At 44.9% G+C, this 26,023-nt stretch overlaps 1 protein-coding gene across 1 annotated transcript in view; it reads right to left on the reverse strand.

Moving 5' to 3' along the window:
- Positions 1–26,023, reverse strand: part of PLD5 (phospholipase D family member 5) — a 178,576-nt gene that overhangs the window by 27,323 nt on the left and 125,230 nt on the right. Inside the window, exon 5 of the mRNA XM_054712994.1 lies at positions 11,615–11,742. Within this exon, the coding sequence (XP_054568969.1) occupies positions 11,615–11,742 (128 nt within the window). The remainder of the gene's footprint in view (positions 1–11,614; positions 11,743–26,023) is intronic.

Below are 26,023 nucleotides of genomic sequence, written 5' to 3' on the forward strand. Positions count from 1 at the left end.
CTGGAACATTTAAATGCCGGGGGCCTCAGTGAATGGTTTGGGAAAGGCAGCTCTAAGTTATCTTCTGACTCTGAGAAGTTACAATCCAAAGGATTTTAAAACTTGAAGTTTGAAACTGCTTACCCTCCACTGTTGGGACTCAATTCCCCCTGCACTGTCAAAACAAAAGCAAGAATGTCAGAAAAAAGGGAGACTGGGTACAAAAGGGCAGAAAGCATTTACATTTGTGAACAAAGAGGGGCTTTGTGGTAAGTCTGACAAGCTCAGGGGGCCCCGTGACAGGTCTGACAAGCTCAGTGACCGAGAGAAACCTCACAGGATGATCTGATCATAAATTCCTAACCAGGCAGGTCATGGTGGGTAGTCATGCCCCAGCCCTATAACTGTCTTAGTAATAGGTTCATTTTTGCCTTAAGAAGCCCCGTCCGCCCTAGCTGGTTTGGCTCAATGGATAGAGCATCAGTCAACCTGCAGATTCAAGGGTCCTGGGTTCAATTCCAGTCCAGAGCACAAGGCCGGATTGTGGGTTCAATCCCCAGTAGGGGGCATGCAGGAGGCAGCTGATCAATGATTCTCTCTCATCAGTGATGCTTCTCTCTCTCTCCCTTTTTCTCTGAAATCAATAAAAATATATATTAAAAAGAGAGAGAGCCCTTTCCGTTGTTCTTGTGCATCTATGTTAACATACCCTCTAAATGCCAGACTGATCCTTTTTTCCAGACCCCTCTGAGGCGTAACCACCCCGAGGGAGCACATGATCTTGTTGCCTGTATACCATCCCTATTTATTGTAAATATTAAATGTAAAAGAAGTATGCATCTCTCCATTTTACTGTTTATCCAAATCACTGGCATTCATCTAGCCTCTTTCTCCAGCCTCTTTAATCTATCACCAATGGATTTCATGTAATCTTCCTTGTATTCCTTACTTTGATTCCAAATGCATGAAAAGGACTGCGAAACAGTTCCACTACGTTAGCCACATTCTCTGGGGCATTTTCTCAGTTCCTTGAGGTCATGCTTTTGGGCAGGTCTTCAGTTTGATGCCCATAAATTCTAATAAACTCTTCTACAATTAAAAAATATATATTTTTAATTTTAGAAAGGAAGGAAGAGGGAGAGAGAGAGATGGAAACATCAATGATGAGAATCATGGATCGGCTGCCTCCTGCACACCCTGTACTGGGGACCGAGCCTGCAACCTGGGCATGTGCCCTGACTGTGAATCGAAAGGTGACCTCCTGGTTCATAGGTCGGCACTCAACCACTGAGCCATACCAGCCGGGCTCTCTCTCTATATATTTTTATAGGTTTGGATGTTCTTACATTAACAAGTACTTTGCTCTTTTTCATATGGGATAGCAGAAATGGATTCTTGAGATGAAAGGAAATCATCAACAGATACGATTCAGAAGTTACAGCCTAAAGTAAGAACTTCCTTACCAAGCCCTAGGGCTCCCTCTCCCGAGTCCGACTTTTTCTTCTCTCACTTGTAGCAAGCTTCTTAAGCAGAGGAGTGTAACTGACTTACCCAGGACCACACTGCATGCAGCAATGGTAATTCACCGAGACAGCTGGCTGCCTACGTTTACGTTATTTGGAATCCACCGGGGGACGCACCCATTCATCACAGTGTGTTCCTGAAATGAATGAACTGGCCCCATCCAATCAGAGCAGCCAAGCCCCACCCAGTTATCATAAAGAATAAGGCTTCCTTCGCCAAGTGCAATGGACCTACCGCAGGCTGGGCACTTCTACAAAACGTCAGATAAATAAAGAGGGAAAGGGAGGAGGAGGCGGGGCCAAAGCAATGATCAGTGCATCAGCTGGGAATCTCCTAAAACGGGATAATCAGCTGCACGTATTATTTAGGAGAATTCTAAACTTGATAAGACAAACTGTGACTCCCTCCCTCAGGTTCTCATCATTTCAGTGTCGGGGTAGGAGGGCAGATACTTGCAGCTCTTTTTGATGGCCATACATAAGAGTCTGCTTTATCTACAATAATAAAAGTGTAATATGCTAATTAGACCAGACAGCCGAACGACCTTCCAGATGACCTTCCGGACGAAGCCGGGGCTGCGAGGGCTGAGCCCCTTGCACGAATTTCGTGCATTGAGCCTCTAGTTTTCAGATAAGACAGAACAATGATAAGGCAGCTCCACAGGCTGGCCTGGGGCAAAGAGATGTTATGGAAGGAAGCTGCTTATTGTCAGAGACTCATTTTCAGGGGCCCCTTACACGCCTCTTACCTCCTCTAATTAGAACTTGAATGGGTCTCTCTTATTTTCTAATATACCATATTTTCCAGCATATAAGACGACTTTTTAATCCAGGAAAATCTTATACGCCCAGTTGTCTTATATGCCGGAAAATATGGTACTATCATCTCTCATCCATCAGTATAGCAAAAACAAAACAAAAACAATTACTGTATTTTCCGGCGTATAAGACTACTGGGCGTATAAGATTTTCCTGGGTTAAAAAGTCATGTTATACGCCGGAAAATACGGTAAGCTACACTGGCTATATCAGTGAAATAAAATGACAAGAAAAAGGCTCTCTGCTTTTTACTTTTTAAAAGGATGGCATTTTAAATTTAACTTGAGATTCTTTTACTCTTTTTTTCTTTTCTTCTTGGAAAGAATGGAAACGCTTCACAGCTTGGGGTGCTGACAATATTCCAGAAGCCTCCAGACTCCCCTGGCTTCTCGATGACACTGCAGAGCCAGCATCTGTTGGCACAACGCACAGTGATTCCTCATAAACACATGCCTGGTGACAGTTCCACTGCGTTAGCCACATCGGAACCAGAGTGTGGAAGAAGGAGCAATAAGATCAGTTTCTTGGCAGTTACCTTGTAATGGATACCCTCCTGTAGCTACACTAATAAAAGAGAAAGATGCAAATTGACCGCACCTTCGCGACGCCCACCAGCCAATCAGGAGTGAGTAGGCAAATTAACCCAAGAAACATGGCAGGTTAATTTGCATATGCAGGCGCTGAGTGGCCGGGGGCGGGATGCACGCGTTCCGCACCGCCCCAGCTGCTCCGGGCCTCTGGGCAGCATGGGAAGGCAGAAAGGCAGCTCTGGCCGGAGCAAAGGCGGTGCCTGCAGCCAGGGGAAGGAAGGCCCATTCTTGCACGAATCTTCGTGCATTGGGCCTCTAGTTTTTAATAAAATATGAATTTGATTTTTAATATCCTAGGGGATTAGATGTTATAGACTAAGTACTAGTCTATTTCCTGTAAGGAATTAAAAACAAATAAGGTATGGCCACTGTCCTTCATAAGGGGAAAGCTGAGAAATGAAAAACTAATCAGCAGCTAAAGCAGAAGGCAAAATATAGGCAACACGAGAAAGATAGGGTGTTTTATGCATGTTCAGAAGGAGAGAGAGAATTAGTCATTGAAAAACTACTTAGCCCTTTCTATCTTTTCTCATTTAATGTCATGCGCCTTAGCAAAACCACCATGAAGTAGTGTGATCACCATTTGACAGAACAGGAAACCGAGGCTTTCAAAAGTTACACAGTTTAGTCACGGACACGGAGGCAATCTGAACTCCTGTTTTACCAACTCGAAAGTCCATCCTCTTTCCACATCTTACTTGAGGGAAAAACAACCATACGCATAAGAACATCATCCCCTTATTATAATGGAGGCTTAAAAGATTTCAGAGAGGAATGGAAAGGTAGAGAGAGAGGGAAAGTAACATCAATGATAAGAGAGAGTCATTGATTGGCTGCCTCTTGCACTCCACACACTGGGGATGGAGTCTACAACCCAGGCACGTGCCCTGACTGGGAACTGAACTGTGACCTCCTGGTTCACAGGTCAACACTCAACCACTGAGCCACGTCGGCTGGGCTGCATAAAGAATTGTGAAACTTGTTTTTTTTCATTAACTATTACTCGAAGGCATACTATGTAATGCCTTTATGGTATTTCACTAAGCGCATGGAGCATGATTTATTTTGCCACTGTCCTGTTAGAGTCATCGGCGACTTTTCTTTCTATGTTGAGCCATTATAAACGAGCCTTTGCATATATCCCATGGTCTACATCTGTGAGCGTGTCATGCATGGCAACGGCCCCAGGCAGCATGAGCCGGGAAAGCATTCCGCGTGGAGGGAAGAGTACATGCAGAGACACGGAGAAGAGAACATGAATCTTGCCTGAGGCATCGTTAGCCATGTTACCTGGTGGGCGCTTAGGGCCAGAGCAGTTACAGTTAGGACGATGGGGGGGGGGGAGGGGTGGGCGTGAGCCAAGGAGAACTTTGTCAGGCTGAGCCGAGTCCCTAGAAGTTCCTGAGTGCTGGAGGGCTGATTCATTCAGGGGCATGACTGCCTGGGTGCAGTGCTAGTGACAATGGGGAGAGGCCGGAAGCAGGAAGGCATCGTTGTGGGCTAATTAGTCCCAGGACACTGTACGAGGGCACACTCCAGTGTCACTTAGGTGGAAAGGTGACTGGCTTGTGGGATTGTGAGGACTGAATCTTCAACACTTGGAAACCAAGTGGATGCACGAGTGGGAACCGGGAGAAAGGGAGAGGGAGGGGAGGGAGAGAGGGAGGGAGGAAAGACCCTTTGCCTGCCTGCTATCCTAGACCTAGGGCCCCCCACGAAGTCTGGCCCCGAGTTCAGGGTCCTCCCAGTTCTGTTCCCTGATGGAATGGGTGCTCAATGCTCACAAGTGTTTAAGTGTATACTGTCATAATTTCTGCTGAGGCCTATAAGAATGTTTGTTCTAGATGCCCTGGCCAGGTGGCTCAGTTGGTTGGAGTATCGTCCCGTACACCAGAAGGTTGTGCGTTCAACTTCTGGTCAGGGCACATACCCAGGTTGTGGGTTCGATCTCTGGTCAGGTGCATATGGGAGGCAACTGATCGATGTTTCTCTCTCACATCAATCTCTCTCTCTCTCTCTCTCTCTCTCTCTCTCAAAATCAATAAAAATACCATCAGGATTAAAAGGAAAAGAATGTTCTAGAACACAGATTGATGGGCAGAAGGTTTGGGAGGCAGATTTTGGATTAGCATTGAGGAAGACTCTTCTGATTAAAAGAGAAACGGAGCAGAAAAGTGCTTATGTGGAAGTGCTTATCTGTACCTATGTGTTTGGCTTATTTTAATCTTTAAAAAAATACTTTTTATTGATTTCAGAGAGGAATGGAGAGGGAGAGATAGAAATATCAATGATGAGAGAGGATCATTGATCGGCTGCCTCCTGCACACCCCACCCTGGGGATCGAGCCCACCACCTGGGCATGTGCCCTTGACCAGAATCGAAATCGGGACCCTTCAGTCCACAGGCCGATGCTCTATCCACTGAGCCAAACCAGCTAGGGCTGGTTTATTTTAATCTTGCTTTACCATTAAGCACAATTTCCCCCACAGCACTCTGAGAATGCAATTCAGACCCACCACTCATAGAACAAACATCCCTCCGAGCGGGCAATCAGGAACAAAAGGGTGTTTTCAGGCAGCTCTTAAGGTCCAGAGAGGGCACAATCAGCTTTGGCTAAAACAGCACAGAGGCGGTTGGCAGTTTGTGGGTGGGGGTTAAGAAGGCCACGTTACAATGGCACCAGGCAACGGAGCTAATTTTCTTCACAGTTGCTGTGGGAACTGAACTTCAGAAAAGGTTTTGATAAATATGACAGCTACATTTTGGTGACTTCAACAATAAAGGGCGGAAGTGACAGCTAATTATAATGGATGCTGGAGCTGGAACACTTGAAGTATGAAGAATGATTTATGGGCATTCTCGCCAGCCATTGTATCAAGTTAATACATTCCAATTTTTCCCAATTAAAATATGAAAGGCACGCAGTAAGAAAAATGGGGCAGTAAAACTCACCTACACAAATCTCTTTAAATATAGTCGTTAAGATAAATGCATTTCTGAGGTCTAAGCCCTCAAAGAAATCCAGCGAAACATTTTAAATAAACGTTTTTAAAATGATGGAGGGACTCCAGAACATTCTTCAGTTGGCCTTGTGGAGACCGTTTCTTGATCTGTAAGATGAAGCATCTTAATTCTGTCCCGGGTAACTCACAGGCTCCTGTGAGGACTAAATAAATCAACGTACATGGAAATTTCCAGAAGGTATAAAGCTCTCACTCAAACTATAGACCTAGCCTGGCTGGTGTGGCTCAGTAGCTGAGCAGTGATCTATGAACCAGGAGGTCACAGTTCAATTCCCCATCAGGGCACATGCCTGGGTTATGTGTTTGATCCCCAGTAGGGGGAGAATAAGAATTTGTTCACAGTTTTTTTTAAAACTATAGTCCGGAAGGAAATGAAATGTGAATGCATATATTTAATGAGTTTTGCCTCATATTAAAAATGAAACAAGCCCTAGCTAGTTTTGCTCAGTGGATAGAGCATTGGCCTGTGGACTGAAGGGTCCCGGGTTTGATTTCGGTCAAGAGCACATGCCCGGGTTTCAGGCTCAATCCCCAGTAGGGGGCGAGCAGGAAGCAGCTGATCAATGATTCTCTCTCATTATTGATGTTTCTCTCTCCCTCTCTTTCTCCCTCGGCCGCTGTGGCCCATTCCCCTGCCCAGACCTTCTCCTGCATCCTGGGCAGGGACAGAACGGCTGTGTACCTAGAATCACTGAAGCTTTTCATTTCGGAACTGGAGGTTCCCTTGGAGAAGAATCAGTTAGCGTGTTCCCAGGTGTCCTTATGAAAGGCTATTTCAGAGGGAGAGTGATGGTCACCATCTGAGGAAAGGACTCCATACACCCTAAGACTGACAAACTGGGTTTATTTTAAATATGTTTCCTCACTGCCCTGGCTGGTGTGGCTCAGTGGATAGAGCGTCGGTCAGAGGACTGAAGGGTCCTGGGTTCGATTTCGGTCAAGGGCACGTACCTTGGTTGCAGGCTCGATCCCTGGCCCTGGTTGGGATGTGTGCAGAAGGCAACCAATCGATGTGTCTCTCTCACATCCATGCTTCTCTCTCTCTGTCTCTCCCCCTCCCTTCCACTTTCTCTAAAAGTCAGTGGAAAATTATCCTCCGGTGAGGATTAGCAAACTAACTAACTAACTAACTAACTAACTAACTAACTAACTGGCTGTGTTTCATCTGTCAGACTCCTTACAGCTCTTCACATGCTATGGAGCTTTGTGGCTCTCTAAGAGGGCTGAGGATCCCTCCTAACCTTCATCAAACCTGGTGGGCCATGAGTTACTTTTCATGGTTCATTTCTTGGATCACATAGTCCTGAACGCCTACCTATTTCCAGAAATGGTGGTCGAAGCCTACCCTCCCCTCTCACGGATGAGAACACTGAGGCACAGGTTTGGGGGGTCGGGCTGGGGAGATGCTAGGTTACTTACACATGGCCCCTCATACCTTCCTGGCCAGTTTTAGGACTCGCAGGCAAATGGTCTTTTCACCACAACGTGCTGTTTTCAGAAAAATATGTGATTCCGAAGCTGGGCCCTGAAGGGCCTGTCTCCTTAGCAACAGAACCACCGCACAGCTGACAAGCCAGGACGTGTGCATTCCAGATCATCAACAGTCCGTCACTGCGTGTTTGCAGTAGTCAGAGAACTGCGCTAATCATGGCAGAGAGTTTGGGGAAAAAATGACATAAACCCACAAAATGTTTAAAATCCAGTTTGAAAAGCAATAAATTTAAGCACCCCTTAAAGTAGATATGAGCCTGGCTGGCGTGGCTCAGTGGCTGAGCTTCAATTCCCCGTGGGGGCACATGCCCGGGTTGCGGGCTTGATCCCCAGTAGGGGATGTGCAGGAGGCAGCTGATCAATGATTCTCTCTCATCATTGATGTTTCTCTCTCTCACCATCTCCCTTTCTCTCTGAAATCAATAAAAATATATTTTAAAAAATGTGTAAAAGCAACTTTTTCTTACAACATGGTTTTCACATTTTCTTTCTCAGCGTCTCCTATTTGAGAATCACACCTCCAGAGCCTTGTGGTGTGAGGACTGTTGTGCCCTTTTCTTTCCACCTCACATACTAGCGACTCCTCCATTTGCTTTGTTAGTGCCGTATTGTGTTGTTTCCTCCATGGTGCCGTTAGGAGCTCCTGAGAGTCCCCAATCCTGACCCCTAAGTGGAAAAGCCGGTGGTGGTTCTTTTTCTCCCACCAGGCTCCCGGGGCTGTGGATTCTATGGGTCACCCTGAACTCCTGGAGGACAGGAATGCAGAAGCACAAAATAATGACTTCCTAGTCTTGGGAATGCAACCCAGAGGTTGATTGAGATCAAGAACTTAAGTGTTGAGCAACAGTAGGTGTCATTCAATGGCTGTGATGTCACAACAGGTTTGAAATCAGGAAGACGTGAATGAGTGAAGGTTTTTTAAAAAAAATATATTTTATTGATTTTTTACAGAGAGGAAGAGAGAGGGATAGAGAGTTAGAAACATCGATGATAGAGAAACATCGATCAGCTGGGGATGTGCCCGCAACCAAGGTACATGCCCCTGACCGGAATCGAACCTGGGACCCTTCAGTCCGCAGGCCGACGCTCTATCCACTGAGCCAAACCGGTTTCGGCTTATTTATTTTTTTGTTTGTTTTTAACAAATAGTGTTAGATTTTCTCTTCTTTTCTTAAATGAATCTTTATTGTTGAAAGTATTACAGATTAACATTAGTTTTTCTTAAAGAAAAGTATGCGAGAAAGAAAATCTAACAGCTTGGTATCACAGCAAGCAACATCATGAAAGAAAAATGATTTTTCAAAAATAATTTATTTTTAAAAATTATTAGCAGTGAAGTAAGAGGGAGGGATTTGGAGCTCGAATGCCTGAGTATGAATTCTAGCTTTGACATTTCTGGGACATGTGACCTTGGGTATGTTACTTACTTGTGTCTCGGCTTCTGCCTTGGTAAAATAAAGAGCGGATGGTACTTACAAGAAAGGGTTATTGTAAATGTTAAACAAGTTCATACTCTTTAATTGCTTAGAAGAATGCCCAGTATAGACCTCCATACACTGAAGCTGATATTTTTTATTAGTTTTATTATTTCTCCTACTTTCCATAGATCAAAGACAGTAATCTTATTTCACTGGAAAACTTCACAAAATATAAGGCTGATGATGTAGGTTGAGTTTGACACTTGGGAAAATGTAATTGTGCTTCATGTCATGGTTAGCTTGACACACAACTTCGCTCCGATTAAAATCTGTTCCAATGCAGGGCTCCTGCTGTGCAGTGCTTTATGTCGCACCGAGGCAGGGCGAGAAAAATCCCACAGAGTCGGGGGATTTTCCAGCACAGCCGAAAGGGGAACTAATTCAAGATGAATGATTAAGTGCAAGAACATTGTCCCAAATATGAAGAACTATAGGGAAGGGGTGGACAAGGTGGGAGACAGCGTTTGTGCATAAGCCTGGAGGGGAGGAGGAGAAGGGGTGGGTGTTGATGGAAGAGGAGTCTCCAGTAGGTTAGCAGTTGACATACAGATGCAGGGGAGCTAATGGGATGTGAAATGTTCATGCAGAAGAGTTTTATTTTATTTTATTTACTTTTGTTAATCCTCACCTGAGGACATTTTTCCAGAGAGAGTGGGAGAGGGAGAGACAGAGAGAGAGAGCGAAACATCGATGTGAGAGACACATCTAGGTTGGTTGTCTCCCGCATGCGCCTGCCCGGGATTGAGCCTGCAACCGAGGCACATGCCCTTGACTGGAATTGAACCTGCGACCCTTCAGTCTGCAGGCCAACGCTCTATCCACTGAGCTAAGCTGGCTAGGGCCAGAAGAGTTTTAAATCCTTCTTCTTCCCCAGCTATGTCTCCTCTCCATCCCCATCAAAGAACAGAGTCTCTTCCAGGAGAAAAATAGGAAAGATTGTTACGAGAATAGAAACGAGATTTCTTTTAGTTTTTGAGTTTGGTTTAGCAGCAGAAGAGATGACAACATGGCAACTTTGGGCTGATTCATACTTGAGTCCTAACTTGCCAGGAATAAAATGAAAGACGCAGGTCTGCCAACTAACCCATCAATCTAAAGATTCTAAGATCCAGCCCGGCCGGTGTGACTCAGTGGTTGAGTCTTGACCTATGAACCAGGAGGTCAAGGTTGAATTCAGGTTTCGGGTTCAATCCCCAGAAGGGGGCATGCAGGAGGCATGCAGGAGACAGCCAATCAATGATACTCTTTCATCACTGATGCTTCTCTCTCTCTCTCCCTCTCCCTTCCTCTCTGAAATCAATAAAAATACATTTTAAAGATTTAAGGACCATCTCTAGGTTCCAGTCAAGATGGCGGAGCAGGTCAATGCTGTGCTGGCCTCCTCCCATGACCACATCAAAAACCCCACATGAATTAATTATAGACCAAATCACCTGGAGAACAGGTTAGAGAGCGTTTTACTATTTTACAGGAGAGCAACGATAGAATCTGTTCTAGCTTTCATCTTCCAATACTGTCTTCATTGGGAAGATGGGAGTAACATCCACCCTTAGGCCGCTATGACAAATGAAGAATTAAATCTAACGCTATTAACACAGCATCTAGCACGTAAATAGTAGTCTTTTGGGGGGGAAAAAAGACACAAAAATTTCTTCCACTCGCCTCTTCCCAATTCCCCCACCCAAGTGAAGTTCAACCTGCTATTAAATTTATAACCAACAGAAGGATGCAGATTTTCTACAAAAGAAGTCGCTGTGGGGATGTCTCATATAGCCTGAAATCACTGGCAGCTTAAAGGTTTCCCACCAACATACATTTTATTCAAGTCTACGGCCCTTGTCCAGCCTACCCAAGGTTGCCTCCTCCTTAATATTAAAGAGCTGAGCTAAAATGTAGCATGTGTGGGTCCGTGCCCGGGTAATAAATAAGTCTTCCTGTGCACCAATGATCCAGCACTTCCTGCCACCGGTTAACCAATGGGAAGAAGGTGATGTAATCTACTATGGATCACGTGGACACAAATCAATACATGAAAATAACAAGACCGTTCAAGTGTACTTTCAAGTTTCAAATTGATTATTTGCAGAGAGAAAGATAACATCTTCATCTTAAGACTTATTAAAAGAATAGCACCAATTCCTATTCTAAAACATACTATATTGCACAATGTACATGTTTTCCTCTATTTCATAGATTACGTAATCGGATCCTGGAAATTTAGGTTTAGGTAACAGGAATCACAGCCTGGCCTGCTCTAAAGAATCTAACACATCTGAGTTACAAAAGCCTAAAGCAGTTTTTTTGTTTTTGTGTTTTTGGTAAGATGATTCTGACAAGGAAAGGCCTAACATTCCACATTAACAGTTGAAATTCACAATGACCCCGGCCCGGCATGGCTCAGGGGTTGAGCATCGACCTATGGACCAGGAGGTCACAGGTTTGATTCCCGGTCAGGGCACATGCCTGGGTTGTGGGCTCCATCCCCAGTAGGGGGTGTGCAGGAGGCAGCCGATCAATGATTCTCATCATTTCCTCTCTCTCCCTCTCCCTCTCCACTCCTTTCTGAAATCAATAAAAATATATTAAAAAAAAATAATGAACGCTGTAGGTTGATTTCCCTCAACCACAGCAGAGGTGACTGTGCTTTAGGGACGGGGCGGTTTTGATGCTGAGAAAACTCGGGGGGGGGGGTGTGCGCGGGGGAAGGTTACCTGTCCCAGAGACCGCCAGTCCAGGCCAGCACTGCCGATGTAAACGTGCTGCTTGTCCACGATCCAGAAGGAGGACTGCAGCCGGCCCTTGTTGTAGGCGGACATGTTCATGTAGGTCACCTCAGCGCCTAGGAGTTCAAGGAGATGCCGTCAGCCCCGTGTCCAGGCCCTGACCTAGCAACCAGTCAGCCACCGCCCCGATCCTCGAGGTGCGCATGGACCCCAATTCAGGGAGAGAGAATCATTGATCAGCTGCCTCCTGCATGCCCCATCCTGGGGATCGAGCCTGCAACCCAGGCATGTGCCCTGACCGGGAATCCAACCGTGACCTCCTGGTTTATAGATCGATGCTCAACCACTGAGCCACGCCAGCCGGGCTAAATTACTTGTTATTTAAGCTGGTTTTGGAGGGCATTCTGTTTCTTTACTGTTATTTTTAAGGTATTAATCAGATAATTTTGTACTTTATTTTATGCACACATAATTCTAGAATCCCCACAACCTTTATATATACACTAGAAGCCCGGTGCATTAAATTCATGCGTGTGTGTGTGTGTGTGTGTGTGTGTGTGTCCCTCAGCCCAGCATGCACTCTCTCCAATCTGGAATCCCTCTCACAATCCAGGACTGCTGGCTCCCAACCACTTGCCTGCCTGCCTGCCTGATTGCCCTTAACCACTTCTGCCTGCCAGCCTGATCACCACCTAACCACTCCCTGCCAGCCTGATGGACGCCTAACTGCTCCCTTGTCGGCCCAATTGCCCCTAAATGCCCTCCCCTGCCAGCATGGTCGCCCCTAACTGTTCTCCCCTGCAGGCCTGGTCCCCCCCAATTGCCCTCCCCTGCTGGCCTGGTCCCCCCCAACTGCCCTCCCCTGCAGGCCTGGTCCCCCTCAACTGCCCTCCCTTGCAGGCCTGGGTCCCTTCCAACTGCCCTCCCCTGCTGGCCTGATCACCCACAACTGCCCTCCCCTGCCAGCCATCTTGTGGCAGCCATCTTGTGTCCACATGGGGGCAGCCATCTTTGACCACATGGGGTGGCCATCTTGTGTGTTGGAGTGACGGTCAATTTGCATATCACTCTTTTATTAGATAGAAAGATATCCCCCCAAAAATGTGTACACACTATACACACACACACACACACACACATATATACATTTATATATATATATATGTATATATATGTACACACATATACACATACACACACACACACACACACACACACATATATATATACTTATTTATTTTTAAATCAGAGAGGAAGGGAGAGGGAGAAATAAAAACATCAATAATGAGAATTACTGATCAACTGCCTCTTGAACGCCCTCTACTGGGGATTGAGCCCGCAACCCGGGCACATGACCTGACCGAGAATCGAACCCTGACCTCCTGGTTCATAGGTTGATGCTCAACCACTAAGCCCCATAGCTGTTAAATGAAAATGAAATGTATTTTAATAAATACTGCCTTTATAATTACTCAAAGTGTGTATATATTTTTGGGGACACCCTGTATATATTTAATATTTGACTAAAAATATTCAGCTCTAGCCTGAACACTCATGCAATTTTTTGCAAGTTGCAGTAATTGCACAATTAAATGTTCCAAATTTTGAAGATTTAAAATAAGCACCCTGTCAAAATATTCATCATAATGACACAAGAGGAAGTACGCTAGTACCTTGTGGTTAAAAGTAAAAAAAAAATAAAGTTCCACGTTCTCTGTGGATTATCATCATGAAAATCAAACAAATCCCACCTGCAATTTTATTTCCAGAAAGTCTCCTGTTGAAAGCACGTTATCATCAGCTTTAATAAATTTTATGACCGAACATTTATAGATTCAAGAGGATATATGTAAACTACAAGTAGGAAGCACCATATAGGTATAGACATCTGTGAACTTTCCATCTTTCCAAAAAATAGAACCTTAATAATTCTTTTTTTTTTTTTAAATCCTCACCTGAGGATATTTTTTCCATTGATTCTTGGAGAGAGTGGAAGGGATGGGGAGGGAGGGAGAGAGAGAGTGAGAGAGAGAGAGAGAGAAACAGTGACATGAGAGACACATTGATTGGCTGCCTCCTACACTCACCCTGACCAGGGCTGGGGACCTGCAACTGAGCTACATGCCCTTGACCGGGAATTGGACCGGTGACACTTTGGTCCCCAGGCTGGTGCTCTAACCACTGAGCAACCTGACCAGGGCTTAACAATCTATTAAAGCAGTGCTTCCCAATCAGTGGCAATTTTGTCCCCCTGTCCCCGGGGGTCATGAGTTATATCTGGAGACATTTTTATTGGTCATAACTGGCGAGAGGAGTGCTATTAGCATCCAGCGGGTAGAGTTCAAGGTTGCTGCTAACACGCAGAGCAGTCCCCAAGGCAAGGACCGAGCCTGCCCGCATGCGGATGGTCCCACGACTTTGAAATCCTGCATTAAAGCTTTTGTGAGTTTATGCTTGATCCCACACCCTACCACTCCCCTCTGATGCAGCCACAATCCTGAATTCTGTGTTGGCCATGGTCTTGTTTTTATTTTTTATTATTTAAAAAAATATTTTTTATTGTTTCAGAGAGAAAGGGAGAGGGAGAAAAAGAGAGAGAAAAGAAACATCAATGATGAGAGAGAATCATTGACTGGCTGCCTCCTGCACCCCCCACTACTGGGGGTCGAGCCCGCAACCCGGGCATGTGCCCTGACTGGGAATCGAACCCATGACCTCCTGGTTCATAGGTTGATATTGAACCACTGAGCCACACCAACCAGGCTTGCTTTTAAATATTTTACCACATGTGCATGTGCCCCTAAGAGTATGATACAAAAGAGTTTATCGCCAGCTTTTGTGTGTCTAACAGGGAAGTGCATCAGCATCAATAACCATAGATTTCTGGAAAGGCGCTCAGATCTTTCCTGAACGCGGTCTGCGGCAGGAACCCTTCCCATCAACCCAGGGCTTCTCCTGAACACACTGGCTGTGTGAGCGACGCAAAGGTCAAGTCAGCCCATTCCGGGAGCTTTCCTAAGACCTGCACAGTTCAGTCAAGTTCATCAGCAACATTTTGGGAACCCAGTGGCTTGGAGGCGAAAGGGAACAGCAAAGGGTAAAAGTCACTTGTCGTGACCGCATGGCTCTGCGTTCACGTCATTCAGGGAACGGCGTTCAGGAAGGTTTTGAGATCATCAATTACAGGCTTCCTGGTATTTGTACAGCATTTTCCTCGTTATTGCAAAGAATGACAAAGGTTACAGAGAACCTGCCCATTCTTTGGCGTCTACACGCCAGAATCCTAGAGTCTGCTAAACGGGGCGCCAGGGATGGAGTCTTTAAAAAAAATATATTTTTATTGATTTCAGAGAGGAAGAGAGAGAGAGAGATAGAAACATCAATGATGAGAGAGAATCATTGATCGGCCACCTCCTGCACATTCCCCACTGGGGACTGAGCCTGCAACCCAGGCATGTGCCCTTGACCGGAATCGAACCTGGGACCCTTCAGTCGGCAGGCTGACACTCTATCCGCTGAGCCAAACCGGCCAGGGCCAGGGGTGGAGTCTTGCGAAAGTGAATGACTGGCCTGGACGCCCAGCTAATAAGTAAGCGGAGATGCCAGGTTCCTACTTTAGCTTCTAGGCTGTCCCTCCCTCCTGCTCAGAAATGCACGACAATCTGACCTATTCTGACATTGTAGAGGGGTTGCTCTCACAAATGAGTCTCTCGGGAAGGACTCCGAATGAAGTCCCTATTAAAAAGTCTCGCCAATCAAAAGCTAAAGGAATACAGGAGCCCAGCCGGCTCAGCTCAGGGGGTGAGCATCGACCTATGCACCAGGAGGTCACAGTTCGATTCCTGGTCAGGGCCCATGCCCGGGTTGTGGGCTTGATCCCAGTGTGGGGCATGTAGGAGGCAGCTGATCCATGATTCTCTCTCATTGTTGATGTTTCTCTCTATCTCTCCCTCTCCCTTCTCTGAAATCAATAAAAATCTATTTAAAAAAAGAATACAAGGAAATGAAATGAGAAAGAAATGGAAAACACACACACACACACACACACACACACACACACACACACACACACACACTGGGGAGACCTTTGAGGGGCTGGTTTTCATTCATTTAATTCCAGCAAGTAGCACGGTGCAGGCATGTTTTAGAGGTTCATACACGTAAAATAACTGAGTGAATGAAGAGGGCCTGTATTTGCAAGCACCTTCACTTACCCCCTCTGTCTACCTTTCCTTTTCTGAATAACTGGCCACAGGAAATCAGTGGAATTTCCAGAGCAAATTCTGAGCAAACATACTAGATCCGGAAGGACCCAGTCACGGGAAGGAAGGAAGCTAGGGGAAAATACCTTTTATATGTGGGAGGTATGGTTACGGGAATGGAAACTATGGTTCCCTTCCAAACAACAGTCATCACAAAGGAATGTGTAGGCAGTTGGACAGACTTTCTAACGCGACTTAAAATGCCCAACACGTCAGTTGCTTTGAGAACCAAACGTTTCAACATTTATTCTTCCTCTTGGAGAAAAAAAAATCACAAAGCTGTTATCCATTCCAAATTCAATAGTCATCGGTTTCTTTGTATCTCAAATCATTCGAAAAAATCAGAGAGTTTTTCTCTTTAATGTTCTTTGCAGCCAATCTGGTCTTCAAGGATAGGGTTGCCCCAATTCCCCTAAGTTCCCATGAGTTCACCTCCCTAGGCATGTCGGCATCTGAGTTGATTTCTATTTCATTTTTTCAAAAATATTTTTTTCTTGATTTCAAGAAGGGAGAGGGAGAGAGAGATAGAAACATCCATGATGAGAGAGGATCATTGACCGGCTGCCTCCAGCACGCCCCCCTGCTACTGGGGATCGAGCAATTCTTTCTGGTCCCCATCTTTTTTTCTTTAAATATATTTTTACTGATTTCAGAGAGAAAGGGAGAGGGAGAGAGAGATGGAAACACCAACGGATCGAGCTGGAAACCTGGGCATGTGCCCTGACCGGGAATGGAACTGTGACCTCCTGGTTCATAGGTCAACGCTCAACCTCTGAGCCACTCATTGGTGTCTATTTTACATCCAAGTCAGGACCTTGTAAAATGGGTAAAAACACTTCGTTTCCCGTTGGCAGGGGAACGAAGGCGTCATGGCAGGTTATCAATTTATTGCCTCATTTTCATGGTGACACTTTGAGGGGCTGGGCGACAGGGCGAGGCAGGGCCATGAGGACAGGTGCTCAGCGCCAGCCACACACCGTCCCTCCGACCTGGCTGGCCTGGGGGTAACTTGCCCACGGTGCCCTCTCTTCACGGACACGCCCCAGAATTCCTGCCTATGACGGAGCCCTCCTGCAGAATCTATTAAGACAAAACTTTGATTTCTAACGATCAGAATTACCAGAGGCAGCTGATGCATTCTTTGACGATTTTCCCCTTACGTATGTGGCCGGGGAAATGTGCTGTATCACTTATATGACTACTCTGGTTATCACGAGAATTCTTACATAAGATCGAATACAAAGTGTGTATCAGAACCTCAACCTCACAGCAGGCCACTGAAGTTGCCTGATTATCTTCTTAGCGTCTCCAGAAATTATAAGGTCTTTGAAAACTCCCGGAGTTCTAGTCAATCCCAAAACCTAACAATGAAGGACCACAAGCAAAATACTGGAATACGTTTTCTTTTCTTTTCTTATACCAATTGTCATTTTTAACTGACAAATGGTCTTTTTTAATCTAATTACAGAGATGCTCACAGGTAACTTCCTGGACTCGGCAGCTTGGTTATTTAAAACTCAAGAAAAAGCTGCCTTTGAAACATCAAAAGAATTAATCAACGTCTTACAGCCATGAATGAAGGCAGCTATTATTAATTTCTAAGGCTATTGTAGGAACAAATGAACAGGTTTTCAGGTTAGAACTGCAAAGATAAATGTTGTACACATCTTCCTTTTATGTTCATTGCGTTCATTCCAAAACTGTTACTAGTATATTATTCTCATACTAGAGGCCCGGTGCACGAAATTCGTGCAGGGTAGGGTCTCTAGGCCTGGCCTCCCCGCCTCCTCCTTCTCTAGTTCCCTCAGTGCCCTGCTGCCGCCGCTGGTTGCCCGCCATGTTCCGCGTTGCCCCCTGGTGGTCAGCGCATGTCATAGCGAGCGATCAAACTCCCGCTCTCCCAGTCGAACTTCCGAGTGGACAATTTGCATATTAGCCTTTATATATATATATAGATATTTTCATGTCTGTGTAACATTCTTAATGGGTAGAGAATGTGGTGCCTGCCCCTGCCTGTGACATTTCTGTTTCTTTCTTTTTATTAAATATATTTTTATTGAGTTCAGAGAGGAAGGGAGAGGGAAAGAGATAGAAACATTCACGATGAGGGAGAATCATTGATTGGCTGCCTCCTACACGCCCCACACTGGGGATTGAGCCATACAACCCAGTCATGTGCCCTGACCGGGAATCGAACCGTGATCTCCTGGTTCGTAGGTCGAAGCTCAACCACTGAGCAACACTGGCCGGGCAATGACATTCCTGTTTCTCACCACTGGGCACCAACCCTGCCATCTCCTCCTCCCACATCTAATCCGTGCAGGGGCTCTGCTTCGACCTATAAATCCCACACAGCTGGTTTTTATACCATTTCCCCCTGATATTCACAAAATGCTGCCAGTGGCCTGTGAGTCTAGACGGTTCATTCTTTCCTCACAGGGATTCCGGGACCTTGTTCCTCACATCTATGATTATTCTAATAACATCGTCATTCATCAAGACCATCCTATGTTCCAAGACCAGAGCTAATGGCTTTGCATATAGTACCCTGTAATTCCTACAACCATTCACGAGAACACTCCTTTTCCCATTACTTCCCATGTCTGTTTATTGGGTAGTTTTCAAGGTATTTGTCTATTTCACCCAAGTTTTCACGTTTCTTGGTACAAAGTTGTTTGTAACATCCTCTTAGGATCTCTTCAATGTCTCGAATATCTGCATGATGATCTGTTTAAATCCCTGATATTGCTCGGTATTGTCTCCTCCTTTTTTCCTTGACCACTTTCCTCAGTAATTTATGAAATTTTCAATTTTTTTCAAAAATCAACTTTTGGCTTTTTTGAATTTCTCTCTGAGGACTTTGTTTTTCATTTTATTAATTTTTTTCTCTTATGTTTGATATTTTGTCCCTTTTACTTTCTTGGGGTTAAATTTTTCTTTCTGTTTAGCACACCATGAAACACTCTATTCCTATGGTGTGAATACTGCAAGAAAAACTTCAAATTAATTTACATTTATTTGTTTAAAGATTTTTAAAAATTGATTTTTAGAGCGATAGGAAGGGAGAGAAAGAGAGAGAACATTGATGCGAGAGTGAGTGAAACACTGATTGGCTGCCTCCTGCACAGACGCTACTGGGGATCGAGCCCGCAATCTGGGCATGACAACTTTTGTCTTTTGGTAGGAGAATTTAGACAATTTACATTTAATGTAATTACTATTATATTTAGATGTCAAACATCACCTTGCGATTAGTTTTCAATTTATCCAACCTGCTCTTTTAGTGATTATAATAAACTGTTTCCTTGATATACTAGCGATCACCTTAAATTGATATTTTTGCAAGGTCCTGGGCAATGTAAAGTCCCTACACATTTTAACTCAACTGTCTCCCTCCTACTTTTTGTGCTGTTTTATCTACATGTATTTTAATTCCCAGAAGACATTATTACTGTTGTTTTGTAATTGCCCACATATTTGTCCTTCTCAATGGTTTTCATTCCTCCCTTTTTTACTTTGCTTACATCTAGAATAATTTTCCTTCTGACTAAAAGCTTTACCTTACTTTTAAAAACGAGCCTTCCGTAAGAATAAATTCTTTCAATTTCTGATTGTATAAAAATACCTCTATTTTGCCTTCATTTTTGAATGTCATGATTGCTGGGTATAGAATTTTAGGTCAGCAATTATTTTCTTTCAGCACTCTACAGATGTTGCTACATTGTTTTCTGGCTTCCATACATTCTGTCAAAAAGATACTTACCAGCCCTAGCTGTTTTGGCACAGTGGATAGAGCGTCTGCCTGCTGACGGAAAGGTCCCAAGTTCGATTCCGGTCAAGGGCACGTACCGTCGTTGTAGGTTCAGGGCCGGGCCCTGGTCAGGGGCCTGCAGGAGGCAACCAATCGATGTGTCTCTCTCTCATTGGTGTTTCTCCCGGTCTCTCCTTCTCCTTCCTACTCTCTCTAGAATCAATGGAAAAAATACCCTCAAGTGAGGATTAAAAAAAGAAAGAAAAGATACTTACCAGTTTCACTATTTTTCATTTGGCTGTCATATGTCCGTTTTCTTTCAATGGTTTAAAAAGTTTTTCTATTTTTTGGTTCCCATTAGCTTTTCTATAATATGGCTAGGTATGTTCTTCCTTGTATTTATCTTTCTTGGTGTCTGTAAATACTTTGATGTCTTCTGTTAGTTTTGAAAAGTTATGGACACATCTCTTTAAATATTGCTGCATGCTATTCTCTCTCTTTTTTTTTAAAAAATATATATTTATTGATTTTTTACAGAGAGGGAGAGGGACAGAAAGTTAGAAACACTGATGAGAGAGGAACATCGATCAGCTGCCTCCTGCACACCCCTCTACTGGGGATGTGCTCGCAACCAAGATACATGCCCTTGACCGGAATCGAACCTGGGACCCTTCAGTCCGCAGGCCGACGCTCTATCCACTGAGCCAAACCGGTTTCGGCTATTCTCTCTTTCTTATAGTCCTTGAGTGCCAACTATACCTGTGTTAGACTCCTTAACCATGTTCCATGTTCCTTTTGCTCTGTTCCATGTTTTTCATCTTTTTCTCTCTGTGATATACTTCTATGGATATGTTATATTCACTAACAGTTCACTAATCCTCTCTTCTGTTGTGTCTAATCTGCAATAAACCTTACTATGAAATTTTAAATTGCAGCTTTTGTATTTCTCAGTTCCGGGTTTACCAGTTGCTTTAAAACACACACACACACACACACACACACACACACACAAAAAAAAAAACACACACACAAAACTCCCCCCCCAAAACTCTAGTACTCTGGTAAAATTCTCTACCCAGTTATCTCTTTCCCTAAATACACTAATTATAGTGATGTCCAAGTCCCTCTCCAATATCTGGGTCTCTGTAGATTTGTTTCTGATGTCTTCTCTTTGCTCTTGGCTCTCCGTTATTTGTTGCTATGCCTTGGCATGCCTGGTAATTTCCGATGGACTTTGTATTATAAAATTCCAATTTTTGCCTCCTCAGTCCAGTGCTACTCAAGAAGTCCCCGCGTCTGCTTTCTGTTTGACCTCGATTCCCTGGCATGTTACTGACAAATCCCTCAAAAGAAAAGTTGGTCGTGAACACAGGGCTCATCCTAATGAGTTTTCCTTCTCTCAGGTCTAGGCCCCACGAGGACCTGATGCCTTAATTGCTCTGGATCCATTCAAGTAGCTCTCTTTTGCGTGACTGTGTTCTCTCTGCAGGAGGATTAGTCTGAAACAAGTTATCCCATCAAAGTCCTTCTCAGGATGCTGAGGCCATTAATTCATTTGCTATCCCCTTCCTGGGAGGCTGTTTTATCTCTTACTTCCACTTCCCGTACCTCAGGGCTAGAAAGTAGAGTACGTGCTCTCTTTAGTCTCTGTTGTCACTTCCAAACGATGCCCCCTTCATTTTTCAAAATCCCAGGCTGCCTTAAAATTCATGTCATTTGGCTGTGTTCCTCATGACCACTGCTTGCTGCTCTCCGTCCTCAGCTTTCCGGTTCTCTTATCATTCATTAAAGACTTGGGCTAATTGCTTTCTCTCTTCTCCTCACCACCACCACCCGTGTATTACTGTCACTGATACGAACAATGTGGATAACTCAACACTCTAGCCCCTTAGCGACCTGGTCTTTATCCCTCCACGGGTCTTTTCCTCCGTTTCTCTTTAGTAACCCATTCCCATAGTATCCTAGACTTAGCTATGGCCAGTAAGTGCACATTTAAAAGGATGATGTCAAGGCTCACCATGTCTGACCTCTGCCTTCTCTCCTTCCAGCTCACTTGCATTAGAGTCCCACTTCGACATCATTGAAATGACCAGATCGCTGACCTTACCACTTCCTCAGTGTCCATCACACAACTCTTGCGGTTACTTCCCTCGTTATCAAGTTTATACTTCATGGTCATCTCTCTGTAACTTTTTCCTAGTAAAATCGTAAACTCCGATGAATCCAATCTTTTTCCTTCCCTACACTTTCACCAGAACAGCCAAAGGTTGCTAGAGAAAACCTCACAATCATGGCGATCCATTTCAATTTAAAATGATGATCACAATCAACACTAATGATACAATCCTTTCAGTTTCCCTAAGTTTGATTTCTACTCCCACTATAGCTACTTCTCCAATTGCTTTGTTTCTCTTCATAGCAAAATTTTTTGCAATGAGTTTTCCATACTTGTCTCTAATTCTTCACCTAGCCACTCATTTTTCACTCCCTATCAATCTGGCTGTCGATACCCTTGTTAAATTAATCAATGAATACGTATGCTGCCAAATCCAATGGCTCCTCCTCTACTCTTTTTAAAAAATATACATTTTTTTATTGATTTCAGAGAGGAAGGGAGAGGGAGACAGATAGAAATATCAATGAGAGAGAGAATCATTGATTAGCTGCCTCCTGCATGCCCCCTACTGGGAATCGAGCCTGCAACCTGGGCATGTGTCCTGACCGGGAATCAAATTGTGACCTCCTGGTTCATAGGGCAACGCTCAACCACTGAGCCACACTGGTCGGGCTTCTCCTCGACTCTTAGCTAACTTCATTTCTTTTAAAAAATATTTTTATTGATTTCAAAGAGGAAGGGAGAGGAAGAGAGAGATAAAAACATCAATGATGAGAGAGAATCATTGATTAGTTGCCTCTTGCACACCCCCTACTGGGGATCAAGCCTGCAACCCGGGCATGTGCCCTTGATTGGAATCGAACCCTGGACTCTTCAGTCCGAAGGCCGACGCTCTATCCACTGAGCCAAACCAGCTAAGGCTAACTTCATTTTTTAGCAAAGAAAAAATTTCTCTCTTTTCTCCTACCTCACTATCCCTCCTCTCAGTTTCTCTATTGCTACGAAGCCTCTCAATGTTAGAAAGCCCTTGGGTTTGGTCCTGGGCCCCATTCTAGAGCTATACCCACTCCTGTGAGAATCTTGTTCAGCTCTGTGGCTATAAATGCTATCTCCATACTGATGATTCCCCAAATCATATCGGTAGGCTTGACCCTTCTTTGAGCTTTAGACTCAGAGGAGAGGTCAGACCTGAATTAATCTCTCTGCTTGCATCTTTAAGAAGCACAAAACAGAATTTACTTTGCTCAAAACAGAGCTCTTTATTTTCCCCAAATGCCAAGCCCATTAATCCTATTATCTTTCTGTCTCAGTAAATGATAGCACCTTCCAATCAGTTGCTCAGACTTAAACCCTGGAAATAATTTTGATTTCTTTCCTTTTCTTAACCCCATCCACACAGCCAATACATTATCAATGTCTGCTAGTTCTATTTCTAAAATGTATTTTATTTGTGGTGTGTGTTGTTTTTTTAATCCTTGCCTGAGGATATTTTTCCATTGATTTTTGAGAGAGTAGAAGAGAGAGGGAAACACAGAGAGAAACATCGATGTGAGAGAAACACATCATTTGGTTGTCTCTTGCATGTGCCCTAACCAGGGCCCGGGCTGGGGAGGAGCCTGCAACCGAGGTTCGTGCCCTTGACCAGAATAGAACCTGGGACCCTTCGGTCCAAGGCTGATGCTCTATTCACTGAGCCAAACCGGCTTGGGTTAAAATATATTTTAAATGTTTATTTTTTTCTACCTTAACATCGCTTGTCTGGTGGGTAATTCAACAGCACACTATCTGGTTTCCCTGCCTCAATTCCCCTCCAATCCATTCTCCACACAACAACCAAACAAATATTTTAAAAATCCAAATTAGATCAAGTTATTTCCATCAGTGCCTCATCAATTGTAAGAACACAATAAATATTTGTTAAAAGAAAGAAAGAATGAATAGATGGATGCCTGAGAAAGCAAAAGAAAGGCTCAAGGTTTGGAGCTAGAATTGAAATCTGAGTCTCTTCTTTCATCGCGAAATACATCTTTACCCAGGACCCAGGCGTGGTGTCAGCCCTTACTCTTCAGCATGTGTGGCTGAGAACAAACAACCACACTCTGACAGATTTCAAGACAGATCTTATTAAATAGCTACATTTTATGCACAGTGGCACCACAATCAAATTCCTTACAATTTTCTTCATTTAATTTTTTTGGTTTCATTCAATTTAGAAGGCAATGGAGCTAAGCTGTAGGGGATGGATGTTTCTGCAATTTTCTAAGTCCTCTGCGAAATGTGTAATTTACAAAGATCCAATAATATTGATCAAAATCGTAGGCGCGGGGCATTCTGCCAAGAATTAGCACAGCAGACAGCTTTTATTACCCACTAACCATGGGACCACAGGCACATGATTTCATCTTTCTCTGTCTCAGTTGATCTGGAAAATGGAAAGAATAACAGCATCTACCGCTTAGGGATGCCTGCAGGTTAAAAGAGAATGCAGATAAAGTGCATAGAACAACACCTGATGATTTTGTTACAACTATTATGAACTGCAATTGCATTGCAAATGTACCTAAAATAGCGTTATTTTTTGTGTGGCGAATGTTTTGATAAAGAGACTTTTAGTAAATCCTATATTACCCCTAATCAGTAGGTTTTCTGGCAAGTTGACAGTTGAATATACACTGAGTGGCCAGATTATTAGGATCTCTGAACGCATAATAATCTGGCCACTCAGTGTATATCCTATATAATAAAAGGCTAATATGCAAATTGTCCCCTCGATCACGAGTTTGACCAGCAGGCAGGCTGGCCAACTGCCCACTTCCCCTCCCCCTGGCCAGGCTGGCTGGACCCCACCGAAGTACGAATTCATGCACCGGGCCTCTAATATATATACCGAGTGGCCAGATTATTATGCGTTCAGAGATCATAATGATCTGGCCACTCAGTGTATAGCCTACCCTTGGTGGGTATAGGCAGGTTTTTATTACTGGGGCGTCTGTGCCTCACCCCTCTCTCTCTTCAGCCTCTAAAAAAATGTTCACCTCGCTAGGAATCAACATACACGTAATAAAGAAATGGCTCTCAGGCAATTCTATCTCAGTCGCTAAACAGACTCCCCAAAACAGTAAGCATGAGGAAGGGAGGCGTGTGAGGCTGCCAAGCAGACAGCTTGCTGAGCCATGTGGTGGGTTGGCATGCACCGGACCATATGCCGGGCGCCTGCTGGGACCTACGCGACTGCACAGACGGGGCTGGAGCCAGGAGTGGGCTCAGGCGGGAAAAAGGGAGTTTAAGGAGAGTCTGTGACCACGCTGGCCCCAGCCAAAGGGACCCGGAGTGTGGACACCTTCCTTCTGGGATCTAGACAGGAATGGTGTCCCCCGTTTCTCCTAAAGGGCCGATAAGATGAGGTGGCTCTTCATCGCAGCCATGGGGACAGAGGGGACACACTGGGAGAACCTGAGAGTTAAGGCAGAGGGCAGACATGTATTCATTCAGGCAGAGATGCTCACATCCCAGGAGTCTACGCTGGGTTGAGGGCAGCCCGAATCCAGTCCCGTTGGGAAATCCAAGTCAGGAAGTACCTACTGAGTCCTGGCAGCTCTAGTGGCAGGGGATTCGATTCAATTCAACCAACCAAGCGCCGTCCAGGTCAGGGTGCGGTGGAAGGGACGGTGGGAGTTCTGGGAACGCTTCCGGGCTCAGCTCTGGTCCGTTCTGGACCTTCTGCAGACGGGGCGGCCTCTCTGCTGCCCACAGAATCCGAGGGTCAGGCGCGCCTGCGGCTTGCTTCTTCCTCTGCCGGAGGCTACAAAGCCAGTTAGCACATCCAAGTGGAACCGGACAACCACGCGGTCCGGGCTCGCCTGTCACTACTGGAGCCAGTTCAGCAGAGACAGGGTCGAAACCTACAGGAGCGTTTATGCCAATCCTGCCGGCAGCATGGGAGAGCAGCAGGTCACCCACAAACATCTGCTCTGCAGCCCCCCCACCATAAGCCAGCTGCCTATAGTGGGGAGAAAGGCAAAGGTTACGAGGGAAAGTAGGGATTACAGGCATGGGTCAGTCGGTAAGGTATAAGGGTGGGTGCCTCCGGGACTAGATTGTTCCAGCCAGGGGGCTGGGACCCTTTCCATGAGGACAGGCAGTTCTCGGGACAGGAGGATGGACTGCATTCAGATGTTGGCTCCCATGTCCCAAGGGTGTACAACTCCCAGCCAGATTAGAATGTGCTTTCTCTATCAGAACAGAACCATCACAGTTCACAGAGCATG

The sequence above is a fragment of the Eptesicus fuscus genome, chromosome 24, assembly GCF_027574615.1.
Source record: "Eptesicus fuscus isolate TK198812 chromosome 24, DD_ASM_mEF_20220401, whole genome shotgun sequence".
Lineage (NCBI taxonomy): Eukaryota > Metazoa > Chordata > Mammalia > Chiroptera > Vespertilionidae > Eptesicus > Eptesicus fuscus.